This window comes from Phytophthora cinnamomi, assembly GCF_018691715.1.
Source record: "Phytophthora cinnamomi strain GKB4 chromosome Unknown Contig17, whole genome shotgun sequence".
Classification (NCBI taxonomy): Eukaryota; Oomycota; class Peronosporomycetes; order Peronosporales; family Peronosporaceae; genus Phytophthora; species Phytophthora cinnamomi.
Genome location: NW_027150950.1, coordinates 684,559 through 703,226, shown reverse-complemented (window position 1 = coordinate 703,226; position 18,668 = coordinate 684,559). Strand labels below are relative to the sequence as shown.

Sequence of the window (18,668 nt, the reverse complement as noted above, 5' to 3'; positions counted from 1 at the left end):
GATACTTTTGGTGACTGCAGCACGTAAAAACGGGACGCGATCTTCTATTTTTAGTTTATGGGATCTGCTGGACGAGTGCCACGACCAGATTTGGTGGTCCTGACTGCAGCACTCACTGCTTCATGGGCCATGAATCGTGGCGGCCGAGGGCATCGACTTAGAGTTCAGCAACGCCGCCTCGCGTCCATGTCATCTAGGGCAAGGAGCTCGTGTCTGGATTGGGAGTCGGACTCAACGAAGCATCGCTACATTGAAAATGCGTGGTAGGCGTGAGTCAGCATGTGAGTAGTGCTGCTGTGACAGCGTCGCCGTCACACCAACCGCGAAGTCCCAGCCGCGGCCACGGCGCGGTACGATTACTCTACTAAGTACACTACGCCCTTCGCATGCTATGAGGTCCTGCTCTGATTGCCGCTGGGCTCCTGACGAGGCAACTTCAGTGTCCGACTTCAACTTCAGCTTCGAACATCATACGGCAAAAGATATTTTTTAGCCAGCTCGATCAGCAATTACGACTACGTGCTGTGGATCATCATTTCATTGCCGGTTGAGAAATGCCGTCTCCGTCTCGGGGTCACGGTGCATCCTACCAGACAAACGTGCGAATAGCGCCAGGCAGGACAGACGTATCCAGCACGGCGTCGCCCACCTGCACCTGGAACTCCGCCGGCTCGGTGTTCTCGTTCAGCACCACCAATACCTTGTGGTCCTCGGGAGTTACAAACGCAGTCGCCTGAACGAACGAGTATCCCGTCGTCATGCACTGGTTAGTCGTCGACGCGTGCGAGCGAAGCGTGCCGTCCTCTCCGTTGAACGTCCACTGCTGGTACGGCACGACCTCGTCCTGGCACTTGTCTGCCGTGACGCGCACACCCTCTTCGATCGATCCGCGGCTCAGAGACAAACAGGTGTCGTCAATACGGATGCGTTGCGTGTCCTCTTCAAACGTCCATGTTTGCTGCATCCACCGGCACTCACCCAGCCGGACTTCATGGCCCTCACTTGCAGTCGGCACCAGGTTCAAGCAGAATGGCGTGTTGGTCACTTGTATCTTGTTATCATCGGTCCTGTGGATGGTCTGGCGAGAGCTTCCATCGCATGTTGCGAGGGATGACTGGTAGTCTACATACAACTGCGCGTCACCAGGCTTGTCAAAGTGAGCAGCGACTTGCACGTTCACGCGACGCGAGCCGACCGGGATAAAGCGCGAAAAGTGCTGAATGAAGTAGTACATGGGCTGGATCTTGAAGTCCGTGCCGTCCTCCGTCAAGATGATCGGGGCGTCACAAAGGTTGCCCTTGTGGTTGGGACCACCGGTGTGGTCGAGCAGCAAGTTCCAGTCAACCCAGCCCGCCACGTGGTTGTTGAGATCAGACAAAATGTCATGACCATAGCGCTGAGCTCGGAACCACGCGTCCTGGCCTACTGCAACACCAGGACAGTTGCAGCTTTCGGAAGCCAGCATGAAGCGATTTTGGTCCACGAAATGCGTGGCGTTAAGGTGTTCGGGGTAATCCACTCCGTCCATGTAGCGTTCACCGCCGTCCTCGTACCAGTGGAAGGCCATACCATCGACGTACTTGCTGGCAGTGGGGTGGTTGTAAATCACCTCGGCCCAGTGGTGCACGTTGTTGCGGTTGTGGTCGAACACCATGAGCGTGAGGTCGGGGTGATCACGATCAAGGACAGGTCCCAAATACTCGCCAATAAACTCAGCTTCATACGCCGGGTCATACGCACAAGCCTCCCACGGCGCAGCGAACTCGGGTTCATTCTGCGGCGTGAGTCCCCAGAACGGAATGCCGTGGTTCTTGTACGCCGTGATGAACTTGGAGAAATAGAGTGCCCACGATGCACGCATGTCGTCTCTGAGTCCAACCGGCTTCACCGACCCCAGCATGCTGGCGTTGTACTCCGCGCTCGAGCGCTTCATCCAAGCGGGGGGACTCCACGGCGCCAAGAACAGCTTCATGTCGGGGCGGCGCTCCAGCGCGCGCTTGATGAACGGGATCATGGTCTCCGTGTCGTGGGTCACGTCCACGTCGAAGTCCACCAGATCCAAGTCGTCCACCGTCTCGGCGAAGCTGTAGGACGCCACCGAGAAGTCGCAGGACCCCATGGGCACGCGGCCGAAGCTGTAGGCGCTGCCCTTCTCTTTGTCGAAGTAGAGCGTCAGCACCTCCTCCTGCTTCTCCGGCGACAGCTTCTGGAACTGCAGCGCCGCCGCCTCCGTGAAGGCTCCTCCGAAGCCCAGGATCTCCTGGAACTTGGTGTCCACGTCCACGGCGATGAACGACTTGGCGTTCTTCTCTCCGCCGCGCTGCCACTTGAGCCCCTGGATCGGCTTCATCATGTTGGTCACGTTGCCCACGTAGGAGCTCTGGAAGCACGTGACGTCACCCTCATCGGGCGCTGCAGTGGCCACAGTGGACGCGGCCGAGTGCGACGCGGAGGTGGAGAAGCCCAGCACCAGCAGCCCGCCGGCGACGATGCCCGTGGACGCGCCGATGAGCCCCCACTTGATCCACTTGCGGCGGGCCGCAGCGCGAGCGCTCAGCCGCTCATCACTCGCGAGAGAGCTCGTGCCGTACGCCGTGGGCTCCGACCGGGACGCCATGCTGCTGCCTCAACCTCGACGCGCTTGTCAGCCTCGAGGCGAATTGGATATTGAGCATGCGATTGTGGCTGCCGGAAGATCGCAAATCGTAAATACCTGAGTTCTAGCACTGGTACGTCAGGCAGAGGCTTCAACTTGACTGTCAGGTTCTTGTCAGAACCAACAGGCTGATGAATTTACGTCCATTGTATCCATTGATATTGGTTGAGTTCTATGTAGTGCTGCTCTATTCCACGACGTGAGCACTGCTCGAGCAGTGGCCGCCTTGGTGATGTTCGTAGTCGTATGGAGTCAGGTGTCACGCACCACTTCGCATCGTTCTCGAGAGGAGACTGGACATGCATATATAGTCGATAGTCGACGGGGGCCTTACATCCAAGTGAACGTGCGGATGGCGCCCTTCGGGATCGTGGTCTCGAGAGCCATGTCGCCGACGTGGATCTCGAAGTTGGCCTCCTCCGTGTTCTCGTTGAGCACAACAAGCACCTTGCGGTCCTCGGGTGTCACGAACGCAGTCGCCTGCACGAACGAGTAGCCGCCGGTCGCACACTGGTCCGTGGTCGAAGCGAGCGAACGCAGCGTGCCGTCCTCCTCGTTGAACGTCCACTGCTGGTGGGGCACAACTTCGGCCTCGCAACGGTCTGCCGTGATGCGGACGCCGTTGGTTGTGGATCCGTGGTTGAGCGACAGGCAGAAGTCTTCGATGCGGATGCGGCCGGTCCCCTCCTCGAAGGTCCACGACTTTTGCAGCGGGTACTGGCACTCCACCACCTGGATCTCCTTGCCTTGCCACATAGCGTCCACCATGCCCAAGCAGAACTTCGTCCCTGTCACTTGGATCTTGTTGTCATCGGTCTTGTGGATCGTCTGGCGAGCGCTGCCATCGCACGATGTGAGTGCTGCAGGGTAGGCCCACATCAGCTGTGCGTCTCCAGGCTTCTCGAAACGAGCCGCCACCTGCGTCTTCACGCGGCGCGAACCAACCGGGATGTACTTGGAGAAGTGCTGAATGAAATAGTACATGGGCTGGATGCTGAAGTCCTTGCCGTCCTCGGACAGAATGATCGGAGCGTCACAGTTGTTGCCTTGGTGGTTGGGTCCGCCCTTGTGGTCAAGCAGCAGGTTCCAGTCGACCCATCCAACGACGTGGTTGTTCAGGTCGGTCAGGATATCGTGGCCGTAGCGTTGCGCGCGGAACCAAGCAGCGTCTCCATAAGCAACACCGGGACAGTTGCAGCTCTCCGTGGCCAGCATGAAGCGGTTCTGGTCGATAAAGTGCGTGTCGTTCAGGCGCTCGTGGTAGGCAACTCCGTCCATGTAGCGGTCCACGTCGTACCAGTGAAAGGCCATGCCATCCACGTACTGCGCTGCAGTGGGGTGGTTATAAATCGCCTCTGCCCACTGACGAACGCTGGCACGGTTGTGGTCGAAGACCATAAGCGTAAGCTCTGGGTGGTCACGGTCCAGGACTGGGCCAAGGAAGTCGCCAATAAACTCGGCCTGATACGACGCGTTGTACCTGCAGGCCTCCCATGGTGCGGCAAACTCAGGCTCATTCTGGGGCGTCAGGCCCCAGAACGGGATACCTTGCTTCTTGTACGCGGTGATGAACTTGGAGAAGTACAGCGCCCAAGACGCGCGCATGTCATCCTTAAGCCCCACGGGGTCCATCGATCCAAGCATACTTGGGGTGTATTTGTCATCACCGCGCTTCATCCAGGCGGGCGGGCTCCATGGTGCCAGGAACAGCTTCATTTCGGGCTGACGCTCCAGCGCGCGCTTGATGAACGGAATTAACACTTGTTGGTCATGCTTGACGCTCATGTCAAAGTGGAGCAATTGTGTGTCGTTCAGCACGTCGTCGAAGCTGTAGGAGGAAACCGAAAAGTCACAAGACCCCATCGGGACGCGGCCGAAATTGTATGCGCTGCCCTGTTCCTTGTCAAAATAGAGTGTCAAGACCTCCTCTTGTTTCTTCCGAGGCAGCTTCTGGAACTGCAGCGCTGCCGCCTCCGTGAAGGCGCCTCCAAAGCCCATGATCTCCTGGAACTTAGCCTCCAGGTCCAGAGTAATGTACGACTGAGTGTTCTTTTGAGCACCGCGCTTCCACTTCAGTCCGGTGACGGGCTCCATCATGCGGGTGACGTTGTCAATGTAGGAGCTCTGGAAGCACGTGACCTCTGCATCCACCGCCGGCGCCGCGTTCTTGAAAGCGCTTGTCGTCGATCTCAGCGTCGCAGCGACCGTGTCCTCATGAATCGAGCTGGTCCCCAGCAACGCCAACGTACTGCAAATGCCACACGTCGCCAGTCCAAATACACCCCACTTGACGAAGGTGTGGCGTTTGGTGGCCATTTGGTTGGTCAGTCGCTCGTCGACCGCCAGGGAACTCGTCCCGTAGGCGGTTGGCTCCATGTTGCTCGAAGAAGTAGCTCGGGTCGGGGTTGGTGTGGCCGTCGCTGGTTCTTGGCAAATTGGAGACTGAAAGCTCGTGTGCGCTTGCAAATCTCACGTTGCTCTTCTGCTGGGACGGCGGCGCGTGTTGGATCGGGCGGACGCCCATGATGGCTCGTGTATTTTTGTGTGGCGCGCAGCGACTGAGGCGAAGGGGTGCGGAGTATGAATATCCAAACTGAAGTTGGCGTTGAAGTGACGGCCGTTAATTTATCTTGGGATCTCTATGTGAAGTTGAAGCGGCGAAATGCTCATAAGATGCGGTTGACTTTGGCCGAGCAATCGTGGCCGTCCGTTTCCCGTTTCGCGCGTGCGAGAGCCTGGAGCAGGCTCTGCGATGCTGGCGAGGCCGAACTCCAGACCGGAGCTGGACGGTTCGGTGCCGATCGAATATTCGGCACATTTCTATCCTCCTGGCACCGTCGGAGCTGCTCGCGACGTGCCCCTCGGTTTCACTTGCCTACCGCATCATAGGTGGTCCGTTGCTGGAGTTAGGTTCGTCTACAGCTATTCAAAACTGAAGTTGAAGGTGTGATGGCAAACTGCGTTCTTGTTTTGAATTGCTCTGCCAGCTATCTAACGTTAGCTGGGCAAAACATTATAATGGTAAGCAGATACGTTCCCGCTTACTTGGCTATGGCTATCATTCGAGTACGGGTTGCTTAGTATTCCTCGCCGAGCTCCTCTTCCTCGCCCTCGCCCTCGGCAGTCTCAGCAGACACCTCCTCGTAGTCCTTCTCCAAAGCTGCAAGATCCTCACGCGCCTCCGAGAACTCACCCTCCTCCATACCCTCACCGACGTACCAATGCACGAACGCACGCTTCGCGTACATCAGATCGAACTTGTGATCGATGCGGGAGAACACCTCGGCGATGGCGCTCGTGTTCGAGATCATGCACACGGCACGCTGCACACGAGCCAGATCACCGCCAGGTACCACCGTCGGCGGCTGGTAGTTGATGCCGCACTTGAATCCCGTCGGACACCAGTCCACGAACTGGATCGTGCGCTTCGTTTTGATGGTGGCCACGGCCGCGTTCACGTCCTTCGGCACCACATCGCCGCGGTACATCAGACACGCCGCCATGTACTTGCCGTGACGAGGGTCGCACTTGGCCATCATGGACGCCGGCTCGAAGGCGCTGTTGGTGATCTCGGCCACCGACAGCTGCTCGTGGTACGCCTTCTCGGCCGAGATCACGGGCGCGTACGAGCTCAGCATGAAGTGGATGCGCGGGTACGGCACCAAGTTCGTCTGGAACTCCGTCACATCGACGTTCAGCGCACCGTCGAAGCGCAGCGACGCCGTCAGCGACGAGATGACCTGCGCGATCAGGCGGTTCAGGTTCGTGTACGTCGGACGCTCGATGTCGAGCGAGCGGCGGCAGATATCGTAGATGGCTTCGTTGTCCAGCATCACGGCCACATCCGTGTGCTCCAGCAGTGAGTGCGTGGACAGCACCGAGTTGTACGGCTCCACCACGGCCGTGGACACCTGCGGCGACGGGTAGATGGTAAAGCCGAGTTTACTCTTGCGGCCGTAGTCGACCGACAGACGCTCCAGCAGCAGAGCACCGAGTCCGGAGCCGGTGCCGCCACCGACGGCGTTGAACACCAGGAAACCCTGCAGACCCGTGCAGTTGTCGGCCAGCTTGCGGATGCGGTCGAGCACCAGGTCGACGATCTCCTTCCCGATGGTGTAGTGGCCACGCGCGTAGTTGTTGGCGGCGTCCTCCTTGCCCGAGATGATCTGCTCCGGGTGGTAGAGCTGGCGGTAGGTGCCAGTGCGCACCTCGTCACAGACGCTGGGCTCGAGGTCGACGAGCACAGCGCGAGGCACGTGCTTGCCAGCGCCGGTCTCGGAGAAGAAGGTGTTGAAGGCGTCGTCTCCACCGCCGATGGTCTTGTCGCTGGGCATTTGGCCGTCGGGCTGGATGCCGTGCTCGAGGCAGTAGAGCTCCCAGCAGGCGTTACCGGTCTGGATGCCTCCCTGGCCGAGGTGAATGGAAATGACCTCACGCATCTTGAATGGGTAGTTGAGGTGAAGAAGCTTGGGTGGATAGACTCTGGTGGCGAAGCTGGCGGCTGGAGAAGCTGCGAGGAAGCTTGTTGATGAAGCTTACTCGGGTTCCGAAGACGCTGCTGGGCTTGGCAGGAGATTGGAGAATGACCAGAGAATTCGCGTCCTTTTGTAGTAGCGGCTCTTGAGATGATGCCCAGGATCAAGGCCATGCAACTAAAAGGAAACGACTTGCTCCTTCGCAAGCGACGGCTATCCTGGGCTAAAACTTGGTGGGCCGTTTCCGCTTTTATAGTGTATTCTGGGCAATAACGACCATGCCTTGAAGTTGTGGCCAACAAGAATGCTGGTGCCTCAAAAAATGCAGGTACCCCATTTTGGGGTTCGCTTGCCAAGATTGGAGCTCGTCACTGAGCACGTCCATGAATCGAACTCATGCTTTAGTTTTCAAGAGTAGAACACGCGGCGCCATCAGAGGCGCGACTTCGACCTAGCAAAATGCTATTCCTCATTCGAAGAGCTGTGTCGACCCAAAGAGCACAATGGACGTGATAGATACGGCAAAAGCATGTGAGCATTATATATTGGCTAAGCTGCGCGTTGTACGCAGATTCATAACTGCAGAATAGCTTAAGCTTGGATGCGTCTCCGACACAAGAGACAACGCGTACGAATGAATGTGTGCGATCCCCACCCACTCGGCATCAAGAGTGCTACTTAAGCTCTGCATCCACCGGGAGTCAAGCATTTGCAACTGCATCTGCGACTACCCGGTCAGCATAACTAGTACTCTTCGCCGAGCTCCTCTTCCTCACCCTCGCCCTCGGCAGTCTCAGCAGACACCTCCTCGTAGTCCTTCTCCAAAGCTGCAAGATCCTCACGCGCCTCCGAGAACTCACCCTCCTCCATACCCTCACCGACGTACCAATGCACGAACGCACGCTTCGCGTACATCAGATCGAACTTGTGATCGATGCGGGAGAACACCTCGGCGATGGCGCTCGTGTTCGAGATCATGCACACGGCACGCTGCACACGAGCCAGATCACCGCCAGGTACCACCGTCGGCGGCTGGTAGTTGATGCCGCACTTGAATCCCGTCGGACACCAGTCCACGAACTGGATCGTGCGCTTCGTTTTGATGGTGGCCACGGCCGCGTTCACGTCCTTCGGCACCACATCGCCGCGGTACATCAGACACGCCGCCATGTACTTGCCGTGACGAGGGTCGCACTTGGCCATCATGGACGCCGGCTCGAAGGCGCTGTTGGTGATCTCGGCCACCGACAGCTGCTCGTGGTACGCCTTCTCGGCCGAGATCACGGGCGCGTACGAGCTCAGCATGAAGTGGATGCGCGGGTACGGCACCAAGTTCGTCTGGAACTCCGTCACATCGACGTTCAGCGCACCGTCGAAGCGCAGCGACGCCGTCAGCGACGAGATGACCTGCGCGATCAGGCGGTTCAGGTTCGTGTACGTCGGACGCTCGATGTCGAGCGAGCGGCGGCAGATATCGTAGATGGCTTCGTTGTCCAGCATCACGGCCACATCCGTGTGCTCCAGCAGTGAGTGCGTGGACAGCACCGAGTTGTACGGCTCCACCACGGCCGTGGACACCTGCGGCGACGGGTAGATGGTAAAGCCGAGTTTACTCTTGCGGCCGTAGTCGACCGACAGACGCTCCAGCAGCAGAGCACCGAGTCCGGAGCCGGTGCCGCCACCGACGGCGTTGAACACCAGGAAACCCTGCAGACCCGTGCAGTTGTCGGCCAGCTTGCGGATGCGGTCGAGCACCAGGTCGACGATCTCCTTCCCGATGGTGTAGTGGCCACGCGCGTAGTTGTTGGCGGCGTCCTCCTTGCCCGAGATGATCTGCTCCGGGTGGTAGAGCTGGCGGTAGGTGCCAGTGCGCACCTCGTCACAGACGCTGGGCTCGAGGTCGACGAGCACAGCGCGAGGCACGTGCTTGCCAGCGCCGGTCTCGGAGAAGAAGGTGTTGAAGGCGTCGTCTCCACCGCCGATGGTCTTGTCGCTGGGCATTTGGCCGTCGGGCTGGATGCCGTGCTCGAGGCAGTAGAGCTCCCAGCAGGCGTTACCGGCTTGAATGCCTCCCTGGCCGAGGTGGATGGAAATGACCTCACGCATCTTGAGTCGGAAGAGGAGAGAGAGAGGGAGAGTTGGTTGGTTGGGTGTTGCTTGTTGAAGGCTTGGGGACAAGTAGAAGGTGCAGGCGGCTGGGAAGACGAGGAAGCTGGGTGATGAAGCTTACTCGTAGTCCGGGGAGCGGGCTGCTTGACTCGACTTGTCTTGGAGGTGGCGAATTCGCGAATGAAGGCGTGGGGCGCCCGCGACTCTCCGCCAAGCGTCGCGGTAAGTTACGGGAAGATACGGGAATTTACTTTAGATTACCTGCAGGAAAGACTTGCTGTTTGTATGGTACATGGCTACACTTTTCTCGCGCGTAACGGTCGAGAATTCACACGTCGCCGACCTCTGCTTGCGCCTGTAGGAGGACAAGATGCTGTGCTGGCTGCCTTCTACCTTAACGCACTAGGAGATGGCCTGGTTTGCTGTCGCACAGCAGCCAGGGTGCCGCTGTGTCGGAGAAATGCCGTTGAGAAGCCGCAATATTCGCGCTGGCAGCTGCGGGCTAGAGCACGCCAGAGCGTTTCGCGATGGGCCTTCTCGGTGATTATTTTGAGAGAAGCAAGGTTGTTGCATACTGCTCTCAATAATGGTTCTCGTGGTCTCCAGAGCATGGTTCTCATGTCAGTTGAGTGCTCGAAGCTCGCCACGTTCGGACGGAGTGATGGTCAACTTCAACTAATGTACGCCACCCCAATCTCATAGTGACCGGTCACAAAAGCCGGGACCATCCTTCTTATAGTCATGGACCGCTACGACCGCGGCGACGTCTTGGGCGAGGGTACGTTCGGTATCGTGTACGCCGCCGTGCAGAAGAGCACGGGGCGGCGCGTGGCCATCAAGCAGTTCAAGCGCGGCAAGTTCAAGGACGGCGTGGACTTCACGGCGCTGCGCGAGGTGAAGCTGCAGGCGGAGCTCAAGCACGTGAACGTCGTGGAGCTGCTGGATGTGTTCGTGGCCAACGACACCATGAACGTGGTGTTCGAGCTGCTGCCGAGCAACCTGGATGACGTCATCAAGGACAAGGCTGTGGTGCTCACCGCCGCCGACATCAAGACGTACATGCAGATGCTGCTCAAGGGGCTCGCCTACTGCCACGACCACTACGTGCTGCACCGCGATCTCAAGCCCGAGAACTTGCTGATCGGGCCCGACGGCCAGGTCAAGATTGGCGATTTTGGTCTCGCCAGGGTCTACGGCAGCCCCAATCGCAACATGACGTCCATGGTCTGCACCATTTGGTACCGGCCGCCGGAGCTGCTCTTCGGAGCGAGGGAGTACAGCGGCTCCGTGGACATGTGGGGCGCTGGCTGCATCTTCGCGGAGCTCATGCTCCGCACGCCGTATCTCACAGGGATGAACGAGCTGGACCAGCTCGGCAAGATCTTCCACGCGCTCGGCACACCGACGGAGGACGAGTGGCCGGGAGTTAGCTCGCTGGCCAACTTTGTCGAGTTCACGCCGAGCACAGCGCCGCCGCTGGCGTCGATCTTCTCGGCTGCGTCGGAGGATGCATTGGATCTGCTGGGCAAGCTGCTGAAGTATAATCCGGCAGAGCGGATCACTGCTGTGGAGGCCTTGAAGCACCCGTATTTCAGCAATTCGCCAGCGCCCACACCGGTCGAGAAGCTACCATCGACACCTGCACCACCGCAAGCATAAAGAGTTCAACGCAATTAGCTGACAGCACTGCAGGAGACGGAGACAACTGTTAATGCACGTTTGATGCTGCAACTGCTGCTGTCTAGCTACGAGAAGAATAAAGTTACATGTATGGCGACGTACGAACTCCGAATGCAATACGTATCAATGATCCATGACTACGGCTACTCTACCGTGCTGCATACTGCTGAACCTGCACATGCGGACCATTTCCACTTCCCTTGTCTTCGACTTGGTCAGCTACGACACGACAGAGCATAGCTTGCGCGTTCACGTTGCAGAGCGTCACAAAGCGATCCAGGAACACGTCTGAAGCCACCACTAGCGCGTACAGGCTGTCTGGAATAGCGGCGTCGGGAAACACGATGTTCCAGGCAGCAGTGAGCACGGTAAGAGCTCCCGAAGGAACCGGAGGTGCCGTGATAGTGCACAAGAAGACGCCGAGGAATGTAGTCAACATAGCAGTCGTAGACTGCACACCCGTGACACCTGCGACATCAGCCATGAAATGCACCAGCATAGCTAGATAAATGGCCGTACCAGGCATATGCAGCGACGTTCCCACTGACAATACAAAGTGCATAATGGGGCACGGGACTTCTCGGGTGATCTCCATACAATGCAGGCTCAGCGGCATCGTAGCCATAGACGAAGAACACCCAATGCTGTACACGTACGCTGGAAGCATTTGGCGCATGAAGCGGAATGGATTGCGCCGAGTGAACACCACGAAAACTCCCGGAACTATCACCAGCATGTGCACAAGTACACTTACTGCCAGAGCCGCGACCACCAGCAACACCAAGCGAAGCGGGTGATCAGATACCGAGTCTTCCAGTGACTTGGCCAGCGATCCTGCTAACAGACTCAGCACGGCGAAAGGCGTGAACCGGAGGATCCAGTGAACCATGTGCATCAGCGTCTCGTTCACCTCGCGGGAAAACTCCAGCAGCGGGTTGAGGTTCGTAGGCCCATGGAAGCTGTACGCGATTGTCGCTCCAAGAGGCAGTGAGAAAGCTACGATACTCAGCAACGTATTGGAGATGAAGGCAGCCATGATGTTGTCTGGCACGACCTGGTCGATGATGCTCAGCACGTTGTCCGACAGCGACGTGTTTGTTCCCGTCAGCGCCTCGTTCCGCACGAGCGCACTATTGACATCATCCAGCGCAAACTGCGAGCTCCCAGAGACCTCGGTCGCCGAGCAGGTTACCAATCCGTTGTCGTCTGCTTCCAGATACTTGCCGTTACCGCACTGAATGCCGAAAATGGGGTCCGTGGTGGACGTCGACTCCTCATTCTGGTACGAGGAGAAGACCGAGTGCATGATGACACCCGTCAGCATTCCCTGCAGAATAGCAGCGATAACAGACACGAGCAGGACCAACGTCACTCGAAGGCCGAGGCGCTTGCCCAAGCCTTTACTCGTGATGTCCGCCGTTGCAACCACGAGGTTGACGAGCACCATGGGCACCACCACACACTGCACCGCACGCACGAAGAGGTTGCCGGGCGTCATGATCCACTCGGCCACCGACGCGTCAACGTTAAAGTGCTTGAGCAGCACCCCCACGACGCTACCGACGACGATCGCCACAATGATGAACAGCATGCTGCGCTTCGACGTGCGGCCGTAGGCCGGCGAGGCCGCGGCCGCAAAGCCCGAGAAGGGCAAGCCAGGGTCGTTCGCCGGCGTGCGGAAGTGTCGGAAGGCAGCGTCGGGCGACTCGGACGCTTCGTCCTGCGCGGCCGGTGGAAGCACCGAGTTGGGCCTCGCACCGGCGCTCTGGTCGTTGGCCGCCGACGTGAAGTTCGTGCGCAGCGTCGCCGAGTAGGGCGGTGCCGGCCGCGCGTTGGCCGCGTGCGCGTAGCCTCCGCCACCGCCGTAGAAGAAAGAGGAGCCCGTCTCGCTGGAGAAACCCGACACCGGGCTCATGAGGCTGGGCGCCGACACCTCGCTGTTGCCGCCGTCCTTGACGATGCTGCGGTCGAACACGGCGAAGTCTGCCTTCTGCTGCGCCATCGTGGCCCTAGTGACGTCAACTCAGGCACAGAAGCTCTTCAGCAGCAGTTGCCAATTGCGCGCGTCCAGCACAGCAACAAATGGTCACAAATAGTGATACTGAGGAGCTGGACAAGAACGCCATGTAAAAACATGTAAAAAAGGAAAGAGCGGGCGTTAAAACATCTGAGCAATGGAACGGTACAGTGTGCCCCTCCCTGAGGAGACGTACCGTATGGGTACGATGTACCATCGTTGACAGGAGTTGGTGGAGGAGGCGCATTATTGCAAGACCGAGCAGCTATGAGTCGCCCCGAGCACATCTCGCCGCCCGAGGTGCGCGCTTGCAGCTGGACGCTCGAGCAATATCAGCTGAGTATGCACTGATGCAACGCTGTGTTTCGACCTGTGGCTGCAGCTTTTCTACGATGAGAAGGAGGCAGCCAAGTACAACTCGAGCTCGCGCATCGTCAAGGTGCAGCAGGAGCTGTCGTACCGCGCCATCGAGCTGCTGAACCTGCCCGAGGGCAAGGAGGCCTTCATCCTGGACGTGGGCTGCGGTAGCGGCCTCAGTGGAGGTCCGTTGGCAACAAACTACTACTATTTGGCCGTCTACTGAGATTTTGCTGACTTTTTTTACCTGTTGGTGGTCGATGCAGTGGCACTGGAGGAGCATGGCCACGCGTGGGTCGGCGTGGACATCAGCAAGGACATGCTGGACATCGCCTCCGAGCGCGACAGTAGTGGCGACGTGTTCCTGCAGGACATGGGCGGAGGCCTCCCGTTCCGCCCCGGAGTTTTCGACGGCTGCATCAGTATTTCCGCCGTGCAGTGGCTGTGCTACTCGGACAAGAAGGAGCACACTGCTCGCAAGCGCCTCACGCGTTTCTTCACGTCGCTCTACACTTGTCTGAAGGCTGGCAGTCGCGCGGTGCTGCAGCTGTACCCGGAGACACCGGAGCAGATGGAGGAGATCTCCGGCACGGCCATGCGCTGCGGCTTCTCGGGCGGTCTCGTCATTGACTTCCCCAACAGTGCCAAGGCCAAGAAGTTCTACCTGTGTCTGTTCGCTGGTTATTCGGACCATCAGCAGGTGCCGCAGGGCCTTGGCACGGGAGCCACGGCCGGACAGATCTCCTACGAAGGACGTGCTAGGAACCAGCGCGTAAGTTGCTCAGCGTATATGTGCTGTTCGCGTTGGCGTTGTGCTAACATGTTACTGCTGCTGCTACTGCTGCTATTGACCCCAACAGCAACGTCGTGGCAAGGGTCGCGAAGCCATCAAGGCCAAGTACGTTGCTGGCTGCTTCTTATCGGATAGAGCAAGTGTAGGACCGTTTGCTTACCGTTGGTCTCTTCTTTTTGTTACAATTTCAGGGACTGGGTTATGGCCAAGAAGGAGCGCTACCGCAAGCAGGGCAAGAAGGTCAAGGCCGACAGCAAGTTCACGGGCAGAAAGCGTCCTGGCAAATTCTAAGGCGCATCCTGTCGTTAATAGGAACGCATGTGCACAAGATTCAGCAGCGCTTCGACTTTCAGTTGCCTTTAGCCGGTGTGCTAGCGGTAGGCTTCTGTATGCAGTGCTAGGTATATATTACATCCGTCGAATCATAGTTTTGGGAGATGAAAGCGCAATTTTTTTTTTCGTTTTCTGTTTATCGTGTTGTCGTGTCAGTGTCGTCCAGCTCGAAACACTCAAGCCAAATTTCGGGGCCGTCTCTAATAGATAGATGTCTTCAACTAACTTGAAGGTGTGCTGTCAGGAGGGTCTTCCTTGACGATCTCACCCTTCTCGTTGATCCGCTCAGGTGCCTGCGGGTTCACGTTGATCCGTCCGACAACTATGCAGTCAGGTTCGATCTTGACCGTCTTGGCGGTGATGTTGCCAAACACCTGGGCCTTGTCGCGCAGCACGAGCTTCTCTACGTTGATGTTGCCCACGATCCGACCACCAGTGACGTACACCTCCTTCATGTTGTCGACGTTTCCAAGGAGAGCACCGCGTGTGCCGATGACGAGAGAGCCCTTCGAGTTGAGCTTGCCCTCGAATTCACCTTCGATTCGCAGAAGCCGCTCGAAGCTCAACTCACCCTTCATCTTCACGGCCGCACCGATGGTGGTTTCTGGTTCAGCATCGATAATGGGGACTTTGACTTGGCGGGGCACTGTGTAGTTCGGCGTCAAAGGTGGAGACCCACCATTTTGTCGGTTCATGTGGTGGCGGCCTCGTCGAATGGGCGACATGTTGTAGTCCTGGTCCGAGTACGTGTCATCCGGGTAGTCTGGCGGTGCCGTTGGCACGTTGGAGCGTTTGGGCTTCGGCGGCGGGTTGCGCGGCACGGGCACCTCCTCCATGTCAGGAGCGTACGATGACCGGCTGAAGGTGGTTCGGGACGGAATGCGCGGCAGCGAAATCCTCGCTCACCTGTCTGAAGCGTGCGGGAGCGAACGGCAACGATCTCTCCTGCTTGGTGGTCGGCTGGTGCAGTCTCGGACACGTAGTCTTGGCTGATGGAAGAAGCACTGGAGCGCCGTCGAAGTACTCAAGACAACACCAGCGTGCACAGCGAACGCGACTCCAAAAGCAGAAGCTCAGAACGGATTGATAGAAGGTCAGAGTGCGAGAACGTGTCGTTTCCCCGCTATTTCAGAACGAGATGCATGCATAGGCACTCACCTAAGAATAGAGGACGACACCTTAAAACGTATTGATAGTCTCCACATGGTTGAAGACGGAGGCCTTAAAGTGCACAGGATCATGCTTCTCTTTGTATCGTACGCTGGGCAAGCGAAGTGGGGAATAGAAACTCAATACATATTCATTTGATGCGAATTTGTTGCTTGATCATACCTTGTACCTTAGTTCTGCTGCTTGATGATACGATGGAGACATCACCTTCCGCTGGAAGAAGAACGTGTGCTCCCACGAGAGCGAGCTACGAGGCATTCCGAACCGCGACTTTAACTTAGCTGTGGCAAGTGCTACACACGTTCGAGGCCGTGCGGCCCAGGTAGCGCTGGAGCAGTGCCTGACGCTTCTCAGCGGCAACTCCACTGCTCTTCAGAGGCACGCGGTAAGCTGCTTGGCCACGGACGGGGGCGATCTTGAACTCGCCCAGCAGCTCCGGGCACTGCTTCAGACCCTCACCAATCAGCTGGCACTCGTTGAGCAGGTCGAACGCGGTCGAGTGGGGCACCACCGAGTCGTGGAGGTAGTCGGGGTGAGCGCGCACAAAGCGACGCATCCAGGTCGCTGCCGTGGGCAGCTCGCCCGTCGCACGCTTCGCGATGAGGCACATGTACTTCTCCACGAGCGTACGCGTGGCTTCATCGCACTCGATGTAGTCCAGGTACGCATAAACCAGCGGGATGAGGCCAGGGAAATACGAGCCCTTACCCAGCATAATCTCCGCAATGGTCATGAGCTCGCTGGCATCAGGGTCTTCGTGCAGGTGGCAACCACCCTTCGAGGAGCAGTCGTCCTTCTCAGGGGGAGCCATGTGGCAGCGGAAGTGGAACTTTTCGTCCAGTACAGCGTTCACGCGGTGGGCAGCCTCCATGTTGTCGTTCACCTTGGACAGCGGGGTGTACAGGTTGAGGTCGAACGTAAGGATGACACGCGACACCAGAGCGATGAACACCGTGAAGGCAGCGTTCTCGAAATCCGTCAGCTGAATCTCCATGGAGCGGAACTCCGTGCGCCAGCCGATGTGAGGCCCCTCAGCGCTTGACGGGGCCGGCGGAGGCGGTTTCCAGCGCACAGTCTGCCAGTTCGTGGATTGGATGTTCTCGAAGTGGTCCGTCTCGTGCTCGTTGTCGAGGTGCAGGCGCTGCTGGTAGATGACAAGAGGGTCGCGGATGAACAGGTGCGAGATGTGAAGCGCAAGCAAGTGGTCCACGCCAGCGTCGATCAGAGTCTTGTACGAGTCCTCATCGTACGGAACATCGACGTCGTTGTACTTGTCCGTGAGCGTGTGCGGGTCCTCGCCCCGCTTGTGGTTGCAGATAAACGTCGAAATGCCTTCATAGCGCGACTTCGGGAGACGCTTGACGCCGTTGCCGGCCATCTTGGCGTACTTGGCCTTAGTCTCTTCATCCGTCGGGGGCGGGGCCTCGCCCAGCTCCTGGGGGGTGCGATCATCCACCGCCGCGGAGATTGTCGCCCAACGCACATCCGTGTCAGCCAGTCGGCCCTTCAGGATCGGCGTGGCAGCCGTCAATGCGAGCAAGATGGGCGAAAGAACTCCCAGGTGGTCGTACAGGTGCCTCGACTCGCCCACGTTCTTGGCCTGGAAGGTCACCTGCAGACAGCACATGCCCATGCCGAACGCCATGGCGTCCATGTGGATGAAGCCCGGGTACGGCTCGGCCTTACTGTCGTGGTCCACAGTCGAGAGCTTGCGCGTGTGGTCGTGGTCCAGGGTTTTCCTCAGTGTAGCTGGCGGCGGCGGGGACTTGGACATGGCGTCGGCATTGTCCTCCGAGTTGGACGTGGAGCTGGGCGACGTGGGCGCCGAGCCGAACGAGCTGGACGGGGAGGACAACATGTCTCGCTTGGACTCATACTTGGGGCGCGACCGCTCGGCGTTCCACGAGGCCTGCTCCTCCTCCTGCCTGGCCTCCGTGTACACGTCCCGGAAGATCGGCACGCGGATGTCCACCTTGCGCGTGCGGCGCTGGCGGATGTTGCGCGTGAGCGTGGCGAAGCGCGGGTGCGGGTTGATCACGTCGTCGCTGATGTAGTCGGACATGGCCACGGGGCCGTGCGGCTTGCTGGGGGGCACCGTGAAGTCGCCCACGCCCATCATGGGGAAGGCCGTGACGGACGGCGCGATCTCGTCCTCGCGCAGCAGCGCCAGCAGGCGCGCGCGCCGCAGCCGCATGTTGCCCTCGACCTTGCGCAGGTCGCTGGTGAAGCCTCCGTACGGCGCGCTGGGCGTGCCCTCGATCATCCAGGCGCCGTACTCGGGCACCCAGTTGCAGCCGTCCACGCAGGGCTGCGCGTCGGCGGCCGTGGGGCTGGTGGGCTGTTCCTTGGACTGCTTCTCCTTGGCCTGCAGCTGGTGCAGGATCTCGGCGCCACGCAGCGCCAGGCGTGCGCGCTTGGCGTCCTTGTCCATCTGGAAGACGCCGTACTCGAGCTCGTCGCCCCATTTGAGCTCGTCGCCCTCGATGTCCTTGACGCGGCGGTACGTGTGCAGAAACTGGTCGATGCCCTGCGTGCGCACGTGCTGCAGCCACTCCAGGGCGTCGGGCCAGTCCAGCGGGCTGCCTTCCACGAGCAGACCCATGGCGCTGGGATAAGTCTGGGGGGCGCTGCTTGCGCGTGGGCTGGGGAATTGGAATGTGCGCACTGGAGCCTTCAATGAGACTGGGCGGAACAGGCCCGTGGACGACCTACGCGAGGAAGTGTGATAAGCGTTAAAGTATGGAAGCGCACTTTGTCCCGTACAGCGCTGACGCACGTGATTGGCGTCCTGCGATACGTCAATGAAGGGGCTCCACTCATTTTTATTTAACGATGCCCATCCCCCTTATGATGACGCAATCTTATCACGGCAAAAATCTTTGTACGGTACACTGTTACGCTGAAGATAGATAGTGTTGAAGTGGAGTCTACAGCGACTCGGTATGTGGGTTAACTGCTTGTGGAACCGTTCCGCCGCTGCAGCAGCAGGAGATGGGCGTTTACCGCTGGTGCAGGCCGTGGGTGGCGGGTTGCTTATTATAGTGCGGGTGAGCGATAGCTAAAGGAAGAGCTGATAGA

General features: G+C 58.7%; 9 protein-coding genes across 10 annotated transcripts; 2 read left to right on the top strand and 7 right to left on the bottom strand.

The window, feature by feature from the left end:
• Positions 1-586: 586 nt before the first annotated feature.
• Positions 587-2,617, bottom strand: IUM83_04686 (putative GH30 glucocerebrosidase/glucosylceramidase precursor; the record flags this gene model as incomplete). Its single annotated transcript, XM_067928782.1, has 1 exon — positions 587-2,617. The coding sequence occupies one exon, from the start codon at positions 2,615-2,617 to the stop codon at positions 587-589; it is 2,031 nt and encodes a 676-aa protein (XP_067796287.1).
• Positions 2,618-2,986: 369 nt separating this feature from the next.
• Positions 2,987-4,972, bottom strand: IUM83_04685 (Family 30 Glycoside hydrolase; the record flags this gene model as incomplete). The annotated part of the gene is made up of 1 exon (XM_067928781.1): positions 2,987-4,972. One exon carries the CDS (start codon positions 4,970-4,972, stop codon positions 2,987-2,989), a length of 1,986 nt encoding a protein of 661 aa, XP_067796269.1.
• A 761-nt stretch (positions 4,973-5,733) lies between these two features.
• On the bottom strand, positions 5,734-7,246 carry IUM83_04684 (tubulin alpha chain; the record flags this gene model as incomplete). The annotated part of the gene is made up of 2 exons (XM_067928780.1): positions 5,734-7,122; positions 7,196-7,246. 2 exons carry the CDS (start codon positions 7,244-7,246, stop codon positions 5,734-5,736), a joined length of 1,440 nt encoding a protein of 479 aa, XP_067796286.1.
• A 629-nt stretch (positions 7,247-7,875) lies between these two features.
• IUM83_04683 (tubulin alpha chain) lies at positions 7,876-9,237 on the bottom strand (the record flags this gene model as incomplete). The annotated part of the gene is made up of 1 exon (XM_067928779.1): positions 7,876-9,237. One exon carries the CDS (start codon positions 9,235-9,237, stop codon positions 7,876-7,878), a length of 1,362 nt encoding a protein of 453 aa, XP_067796285.1.
• A 744-nt stretch (positions 9,238-9,981) lies between these two features.
• On the top strand, positions 9,982-10,899 carry IUM83_04682 (CMGC/CDK/CDK7 protein Kinase; the record flags this gene model as incomplete). Its single annotated transcript, XM_067928778.1, has 1 exon — positions 9,982-10,899. The coding sequence occupies one exon, from the start codon at positions 9,982-9,984 to the stop codon at positions 10,897-10,899; it is 918 nt and encodes a 305-aa protein (XP_067796284.1).
• Positions 10,900-11,068: 169 nt separating this feature from the next.
• On the bottom strand, positions 11,069-12,922 carry IUM83_04681 (Dicarboxylate/amino acid:cation (Na or H) symporter (DAACS) family protein; the record flags this gene model as incomplete). Of its 2 annotated transcripts, none has more annotated exons than XM_067928776.1 (1): positions 11,069-12,922. In XM_067928776.1, one exon carries the CDS (start codon positions 12,920-12,922, stop codon positions 11,069-11,071), a length of 1,854 nt encoding a protein of 617 aa, XP_067796012.1. The 2 variants fall into 2 exon arrangements, with proteins under 2 accessions (XP_067796012.1, XP_067796011.1); XM_067928777.1 differs by having other exon boundaries at positions 11,069-11,545.
• A 282-nt stretch (positions 12,923-13,204) lies between these two features.
• On the top strand, positions 13,205-14,378 carry IUM83_04680 (Methyltransferase WBSCR22; the record flags this gene model as incomplete). Its single annotated transcript, XM_067928775.1, has 5 exons — positions 13,205-13,237; positions 13,320-13,479; positions 13,561-14,066; positions 14,155-14,192; positions 14,279-14,378. 5 exons carry the CDS (start codon positions 13,205-13,207, stop codon positions 14,376-14,378), a joined length of 837 nt encoding a protein of 278 aa, XP_067796010.1.
• Positions 14,379-14,641: 263 nt separating this feature from the next.
• IUM83_04679 (polymer-forming cytoskeletal) lies at positions 14,642-15,848 on the bottom strand (the record flags this gene model as incomplete). Its single annotated transcript, XM_067928774.1, has 3 exons — positions 14,642-15,250; positions 15,327-15,477; positions 15,760-15,848. 3 exons carry the CDS (start codon positions 15,846-15,848, stop codon positions 14,642-14,644), a joined length of 849 nt encoding a protein of 282 aa, XP_067796064.1.
• A 19-nt stretch (positions 15,849-15,867) lies between these two features.
• IUM83_04678 (Glutamate-cysteine ligase catalytic subunit) lies at positions 15,868-18,192 on the bottom strand (the record flags this gene model as incomplete). Its single annotated transcript, XM_067928773.1, has 1 exon — positions 15,868-18,192. The coding sequence occupies one exon, from the start codon at positions 18,190-18,192 to the stop codon at positions 15,868-15,870; it is 2,325 nt and encodes a 774-aa protein (XP_067796065.1).
• Between the last annotated feature and the right edge of the window lie 476 nt (positions 18,193-18,668).